At 36.3% G+C, this 8309-nt stretch overlaps 1 protein-coding gene across 1 annotated transcript; it reads right to left on the bottom strand.

Moving 5' to 3' along the window:
- Positions 1–3688: 3688 nt before the first annotated feature.
- LOC306867881 (uncharacterized protein) lies at positions 3689–6131 on the bottom strand. The gene is made up of 4 exons (XM_079413816.1): positions 6005–6131; positions 5163–5474; positions 4790–4918; positions 3689–4209 (listed from the first exon to the last, which is right to left on the bottom strand). The coding sequence occupies exons 1-4, from the start codon at positions 6051–6053 to the stop codon at positions 4064–4066; spliced, it is 636 nt and encodes a 211-aa protein (XP_079269942.1). The 5' UTR covers positions 6054–6131; the 3' UTR covers positions 3689–4063.
- Between the last annotated feature and the right edge of the window lie 2178 nt (positions 6132–8309).

The following is an 8309-nucleotide window of genomic DNA, read 5'->3' as shown; positions in this document are numbered from 1 at the left end:
CTAAAATAAAAAAATATTAAAGATTTTGAGAATGAAATCGTAACAAATCGTTACCAGAATAACTTAGAAAATAAAATCTCAAATTTATATCATCACCAAATATGAACTATCCCTTTGCCCAGCTCTAAACTGCTAAATATGGACTGAGGCATTAATATATTATAAAATGTGACATGAATTTCTATGAAGCTGCTTTAAAACCTTGCTGCTTTGATTTAATAAAGGAATTATGCATAAATAAACTGGTTTAAGAGGGGGAGGAAAATCGCAATATGACAACAAAATGAATGAAGATGAATCATGTAGTCAAATATAGTTTGTGGTGTGAAATTCTATTTTTGGCTATAAATCCATCGTGTCAAATACTACAACATATTTCAGTTTTAGGTATTAACTTTGCAGATTGATTACTGTAGATTAGCTAATGGCTAACTAAGTGCCTTTGTCTCATTAAAGGTATTTGTCAGTCAACTAACTGGATAATTCAAAATGGAAAGGAAGTCATCTAAATATATGTGGTAATGAAAATGCAAACTAAAGTAATTCACGCTTTTTGTCTTCTGTATTTCTGTTTCTCTGTGCTGCTTTCACATACAGTGAGTACGATGTCAGTGAAAGTGGGAGAATTTGTCACTTTAAATACTAAGACTGAAATACAAAGCGATGATCTGATACTGTGGACGTTTGGAGCTGAAAACAATCTTGTTGTTAAAGCTGATTCAGGAATGATTAGTATTGGTGCAAGATTCACAGACAGACTGCAGCTGGACAAGACGACTGGATCTCTGACCATCAGAGACATCACAAATGCAGACTCGGGACATTTTAAACTGCAGATCATTAACAGCAAACAGAGCCGATTCAGGAGATTCAATGTGACCGTCACTGGTGAGTATAACAACATTTATTACAGTATAATAACCATATTTATTAAACAGTAGTTCTGTTCCTTGAATCTGATTGGTCGAATTGTGTTCTAAGGATGTGTTACTTGTCTGTGTTTGCAAGTATCAGATTATGTGAGCAGTGCACAGCACATTAAAAATCTTGGATTTATTTAAATTCAATTAATGTTTTATATATTTTTTTGATTCCTTATGACTGATTTTGTGGTCCAGAGACAGACAGACACAATGAGATTAATTGGCATCTATGCTATACATCATGGTGTTACAGATTATTTTGAATTATGAATATAAATGGGCCTCCTTTTCTGTTTTTTATTTTGTCATTTCACAGGAAACGGAGTGAATGAATCAAATGGATCAACTGTAGTGAAGCCACTGTTGAAAGGAAATGATGTGAAAGAACTGGAAGAGCAGCAGGGCACAACTTCAGTTTAATAAGACACACTCACCAGTGTCAGTTGAGCTCCACAACATATTTCTACTTCAGCAACAGATTACAAACCCAAATCTGATAAATCAGAAGGCTTTTGTTAAAAACTTCATGCCAAATGGATTCAGAATGACATCACTTAGGAATACACCGTTTAAACACTGGCAGACAGTTTCTGTTCGAAGTTGCAAATAAACATAGACGGACTTCCTTTGTTTAAGAGCTGTAGTCTGCAACTGTGGCCCATCCTTGGTCTGCTGTTCAGTGTTCCAATGAAAGAACCAGTAGTGAAAGGTTTGTTCTGTGGTCCAAATAAAGCAAGCTCTGCAAAAGAGTTTGCTACTGACAACAGCTGGTAAAAGGTTTTGATATAGAGAGATTTAATGGTAGTAGTGTTGGCATGATTTCACAATTCCCTCTAGATTATATGCGTTTGTTTTTTTTTTTGGTGTGGTAAAGGCGCAATGTTACACATTTTACTCAGGGGTCCTCTGAATGTTCAGCGCAAGATGAAAATGAAAATTCAATTATATAATTTCCCATTTCCTATACTAGTAGCAATATGTAATATGCAAAGACATTTTTAAAGCCTTGTAACCCGAAGGTCGTGGGTTCGAGTCTCAGGTCTGGCAGGGATTGTAGGTGGGTGGAGTGAATAACCAACACTCTCTCCACCCTCAGTACCACGACTGATGTGAGACCCTTGAGCAAGGCACCGAACCCCCAACTGCTCCCTGGGCACTGCTCTGTGTGCATGTTCACTTTTGTGTGCACACTTGGATGCACTGTAAAAAAAATTCCATAAAATTTACGGTAAAAAACTGGCAGCTGTGGTTTCCAGAATTCTACCGTAAAAAATACGGTAGCAACGTTTTAGGTTTTACGGTTTTAACTTAAATTTACAGTTAAATACCGTAATTTCTTTAACTGATATAATCTTAATATACCAACCTATTAAAGAACTGAAATCTGTTTTGTTTGTTTGAAATACATTGATAAGCACCAAATGCAGGTGATGATGAGAAAGTCACATGATGAGCCAAAGCCCATCACAAGCAACTTTTAAACGATAATATATATAGAAGGTGCACAGTGTCATTCACACAAGCACTAAACACCATCATGGTAAGACTCATTAAACTGAAATATGCTATAAACATAAATTTAACAACATTAGATGTAACATACAACCCTAATAAACATAACTGATAAGAAAAAACTAAGAAGAAACATAGTTATTTCAAAGAAAAAACCTCAAATTCAAACAGAATTTGAAATGGAACGCAGGGAATTCTGGGAACGTCAGTTTACGGTTTTTCCCTGTACATTTTACAGGAACTTTCCGTTAACCATGTAACAGGTTTTTACCGTAGCATTTTCACAGTTTTTTACCGTTAAAATCAGGATCATTTTTTACAGTGATGGGTTAAATGCAGAGCACAAATACCAAGTATACTTGGCCACACACCACTTCCCTTCTTGTCATGAAAACAGGCATTTTTAATCATTAAATGTTATTTTGTTTATGTACTATTTTTAGCTGTAAATTATTTATCCTGTTTTTCTATACATATAAAGATTTTTTATGTTCATATAGGCTACCTATTTTTGTATTTTACCCTGTACCTGTCATAAAAAAAATGTCTAATTATTTGTTTTATTTGTTTATCTTCAAACTTGTTTGTTAAATTGTTACGTTATATATTAAATAATCAGAAAATATCTAATTTGTTTCCTCACATAACTCTGACTAAAAGGCTATGTACATTTTCATGTTTGAAAATGGAAACACATCCACATAGAGCTGTCACTTAAGAGAGGAGGCCTACAACTATAAGTATCAAACATCTGCCACTAATTATTGAAATATTTGTGATTTTGTCTCCTTTTTTGTTTGTTTCTCACTTTTTGGCCATCTGTTTTGGCCAAGTGTCTCATACAACTGTCTCATACAACAAATGTTCTTTTTGAACAGCTCTACCTAGTGACTTTAAGTGGTAATATATTTTTATATGGCAGAGATAGTACAGTAGTACATAGTTTCAAATTCTGCATAAGAGTATTGTAATTCCTATTAACCAGGTCTGTTGCCTTTAAATAATTTGATATTCTTTGGACAGGTGAAATAAACAAAAAAATATTTTCAGTGTCCTGTCCGAGAACAGTTTGTCCCATCAGATCAAACCACATTGCCATACAGATGTAATTAAGTGAGACCACATCAGGTTTCACTTTTAAACTGAACTACTAGTGTTTTGCGTGAATTATGTGACGTGCATAATATATAACTGCTACATTAGAATTATAATGTTTTGCGATTTTTTTAATAAAGTGGACAGTAGATCAGAAAAAAGTTCTAAACTGTTGTAAAACCGAATCTTTATTAAAAAAGCACACTAATTTCCACTGTGAGAGTCATTTCAGAGGTTCAACAGAAAACAGTGCTTATGAGATCATTCTATAACATTATTTGTGTTGCTAAATATTATTATGTTTAGGGTAATCATGTTTACAACCATGTGTTTAATTTAAAAGTTCAATTAAAATGATGTGCATATTCAATCAATAAATGGCCAATGAATTAAACATATGTTAATAAATAGCTGTGCAAGAACAGCAAATGAATACATGTTTTAGTTTGGGGATTTTATTAGTGACCTTCAGCAAACATATCTGATCTCAACCTTCTGCTTAATTCATTTTGGTCTGGATTTACTCCATGGGTCTAATATCCGGTCTCTTCTGTTCTGTTCAGCTCACTTCTTGCAGATCTGATGTCATAAACCAGCACAGCAACAGCAGCAAGGCCCACCAGAGCAGAAAGAGCCAATCGGATCACGACTTCAGTAAAACCACAATGTCCAAAACAGTCTGGGAAAACAAGAACACACACCGAGTCAGAATAATGCATTTAGCTGTCTTCCAAGTAGACTCCTGTGCCAGTTTTGTGGGTTTAACATTAGCAGCTCAAGCACTTATTGTTGTTTTAAGAGCTGTACTCTCATCCATTTAACTCAGCTCTAATAGAAACCTGTGTGATTATGTGATTATGATATGCATCGAGTGCTAATATTTTATAGAGCAACATGGTGCACCAAACAAACAAACAGGTCTGACATGCGGTCTTCACTTCTCTGTTGCTCATCAGTTCTCTGTTCCTGTAAAATCATATGCAAGAAGTAAATGCACCCCACCCTCATGTCTTTAATGCACTGTAAGACACTTTGGATAAAAGTATCTGCCATAGGCATAAATGTAAATGTTAATTTTTTTTATTAATTGTTTTATGTGGTTGATTATTTAAGGCACCAAGCACCAGTAACAAATTAACCCCATGTTGGGCCACAACTGTATCAGTGTGGCTTATTTGAGTGAACTTTGCAAAAAGAAAATGAGACTGACATATAAACACATGTTCTGCTGTGTAAATAATTGCTAATAGCAGACATACCTGAACTCGGCTGATAGAGCTCAGTAATGTTGACATCCTCAGTGTGATTGACGATTGAATTGTTGACCGCACAGCTGGACGACACATAGTTTGAGCTTGACAATCTTTCTGATGATGAATTGTGTGGTGCTGATGATAATGACAGATTTTAGTGTGACATTATATCTTAAACGTTTATAGGTGTTAAATTTGGAAAATGGAATTAAAAGTAATTTTAAAAAGTCAAAAATGTCATTTAAAAGTCAAAAATGGAATTAAAATCATTGATATAAAAGGTGAATGAGAAGAATAATAAAAATAGAATATAATAATAGTAGTAAATAACCTACGATGAAGATATTAAGGCAAATTATACTGTAATTATTTTACTCACCACAGACTGTAATATTGAAATTCATGTATCTGGTTTCTCTGTTGACGATTGCTAGTTGATAAAGTCCAGAGTCTGTGGTTCTGGTGTTGGTGATGGTCAGAGATCCAGTTTGATCTAGATTTAATCTGTCTCTGAATCTCCCATCAGCATCATATGTTGAGTTGGTTTGCGTGAGCCTGTTGACTTCAGCTATTCGAGTGTTTCCGAACATCCACTGTATTAGCAGATATTTCTGTATTTCATTTACATCAGTGTGTAGAGTGAACGAATCTCCCTCCATCACTGATATTGTCCTCACTTCATCTGTCACATCTAGAGAACAAACAGAAACATGTTTTCTCATAATGCTGGTTTTTAATGACCAAACTAAATTTCTCTAACTCATAATCGGGATTTGGTCCCAAGCCATTACACATTCTTGTGCACAAAAAAAAGTGAGCTTGTGCTGAACAAAACTGAAAACACTTGATGAGCATTACTGAACTTATTTGTTCCTCCCAGGTGATTTTTTTTGCACAAATTTTCACGTGCAAACAGAAGTGAAACATAACACATGATCTGGATCAGTTTTAATCTTACACAGCTAACCTGTTACTTATTGGCTCATGACTGTTCATAAAATTGTATACTTGTTGAAAACGTGTAATAATATAACACTGATTTGAATTTGTGTCATTCATGATCAATATGTTTTAAAAACAAAATAAGAAGTTTTGGTTTTACACATTACTTTATTACTTTTGTTTAAAAAAAAAATCCATACCGAGTCCAAACAGAATCTTATTATTAATACTAATATTAATATTAATCTGTACTAACCGGAAATTATAGGCCTAACTTACCAACGAGACACCACAAGCACATCGACAACAAAGCAAAAGCATAAATCATATTCCCTCCCTGGCCGTTCGCCCACCACTGTAAATATCTGAAAACAAGTGGTGCTCCCTGCAGAGCCAAACTGCTCAAATGGGTGGAGCCTGTCCTGTTTATGTTAATGAGAGGCGGAGCTCTGTCTACACGTGCATATAAGTGGGCACGCCCACAAGGAGCTGTTGTCTCTATTCACAGCAACTGGTTGTTCTGTTCATCTCTAAGTATCTTTCAAGGATAATTTTACTGGGTCCTCCTTAAACGTCACGCGATTCTCAGTTGCTGTAAAGTCTCTCTGTTAGATGTTAGTGAATTTGGAAGATATTCGCACTTGTAGTCGGTTAGGGTGCAGCTTGGGAAGGAGGATCCCATTGGGGATGCAGCAGAAGATAACTAATCTCTATTGATCATCTTTGTTAGGCTACATTTGGAATCTACACAGCCCTATAAAAGCATGCAGATGTTATTGTGGTCTCTTTTCTTATTACTCGTGGGCAGTAAGTGGATTTTTGTTTTAGAAGTTTAAATTATTTTTTGGTTTCATTTTTTTCATCAGCTGCAACAAGTGCATTGTAACGTATTCCAGTCCCACCTGAATCAGTCACCGGCGTCGGCATCTGGAAACCTTTGTAGTGTACAGATGCAGGGAGGGGAATAGGTAAATAGGTCCAAAAAGGTACTTTCGCTTCGGCGATTAAAGGGGCGAGGCAGTTCTTAAAAATAAAACATTTTAAGAAAACACTTAATGTAGGGGAGACCGGGGATGGTTGTAACTCGAGTCTGTTGTAACACGTCTATTTTCTCAAATAAGGGACGAGTTCAAATCACCCTATTCACTTGCATCTCGCATCTCACCTGGGTGGATATCATAATGGATATCATCACCCCAGTGTGTTATACTAACCCGTACTATGGGGTGAATAGTAACATTTCACTGTGTTTGAAACGCAAACATGCGTTTTCTGTTTGTGCTGCAATGATAACAGCTACACCATTTAATAGCAGACACTTGAAACTAATTTGTGTCACACTTTGAACGCATGCAAATGTGTACAGTCTCTCGTCCCGCGCAGCACTCGCGCTAGCAGCTAGAAGCTGTCCGTGAATCAACCGAATCCAGCCTTTAGTCAAAGCACTAATCAGCGTTGAGATATAATCTGACAGCTCGTAAGGATTAGTCACCCTAATATATCAGATGTCAACCCAGAAATATGTTATTCACATATTACTGTCTCTATTCCTCGCGCTCTCTGCGCACTGCCTTTTTTACCCTCTTAGTCCGACCGTCGTCATCCCCTTCTTCTTCGGCACCTCCACAATACATAAACTTCATAAACTAAAGTAAACTTTTTACATGTCAAGCGACAATAATGAATATTTATTTTACAGAACTGGAAAAATGTACAATATCAACAAATAAATCAACAAATTTAACAAATCACTGACTCATGTCTCATTTATTATATTACCCCATTTACACTGGGTTACATTTAGCTTGGGCTGAACAAATCATTTTTGCTTAGATGGAACAGCAGCTACGCTAAGTATGTCTCTATTTGTTTCTCTGTTTCTGCCTAGGAATTACTAGAAATTACAGAAGCTTCAGTCTGGATCCAACCCTCACCTGTGCTCACTCTGTGTGGGTCCTAACGCCCTGGTATAGTGAGGGGGACACTATACTGTCAAAAAGCACCGTCTTTTGGATGAGACGTTAAACCGAGGTCCTGACTCTCTGTGGTCATTAAAAATCCCATGGCACTTCTCGTAAAGAGTAGGGGTGAAACCCCGGTGTCCTGGCCAAATTCCCTCTACTGGCCCTTGTCTATCATGGCCTCCTAATCCCCATACACTTGATTGGCTCAATGACACTCTCTCCTCTCCACCTGTAGCTGGTGTGTGGTGAGCGCACTGGCGCCGTTGTCCTGTGGCTGCTGTCATTCACTCAACCCTTAAATGATCTGAGATGACCGAACACCTGAGAAAAGATAATGCCAACCCCTCAGAGGACCTCAGAGGATGCCAACGCTCAGACAACATACAGAATTACCAAATTTTGCCATAAGTTAAATATATTAAGGTTCTGCAATATATTAATATATTGTGGAAACTTAATTTCCTGTAGAGCTGCTTTGCAACGATTTGTATCGTAAAAAGCGCTATACAAATAAACTTGAAACTTGAAGCATCATATTAAAAGGTTAAGGTGTGTCTACAGTTACAGTTCTTCTCTCTCATCTGCTCTTAATTGATCATTTGTTACTATATTTTACAAAA

Source organism: Barbus barbus, assembly GCF_936440315.1.
Source record: "Barbus barbus genome assembly, chromosome: 49".
Taxonomy (NCBI): Eukaryota; Metazoa; Chordata; class Actinopteri; order Cypriniformes; family Cyprinidae; genus Barbus; species Barbus barbus.
Note: the sequence above shows the minus strand (reverse complement) of the source record. Positions and strands in the feature narration are given on the sequence as shown.

Coding starts and splice junctions, on each gene's coding strand:
- LOC306867881 (XM_079413816.1), bottom strand. CDS start 6,053: ATGATTTATGCTTTTGCTTTGTTGTCGATGTGCTTGTGGTGTCTCGTT. Junction 5,475..6,004: donor GTGCTTGTGGTGTCTCGTTG/GTAAGTTAGGCC, acceptor TTTGTTCTCTAG/ATGTGACAGATGAAGTGAGG. Junction 4,919..5,162: donor TTTCAATATTACAGTCTGTG/GTGAGTAAAATA, acceptor CATTATCATCAG/CACCACACAATTCATCATCA.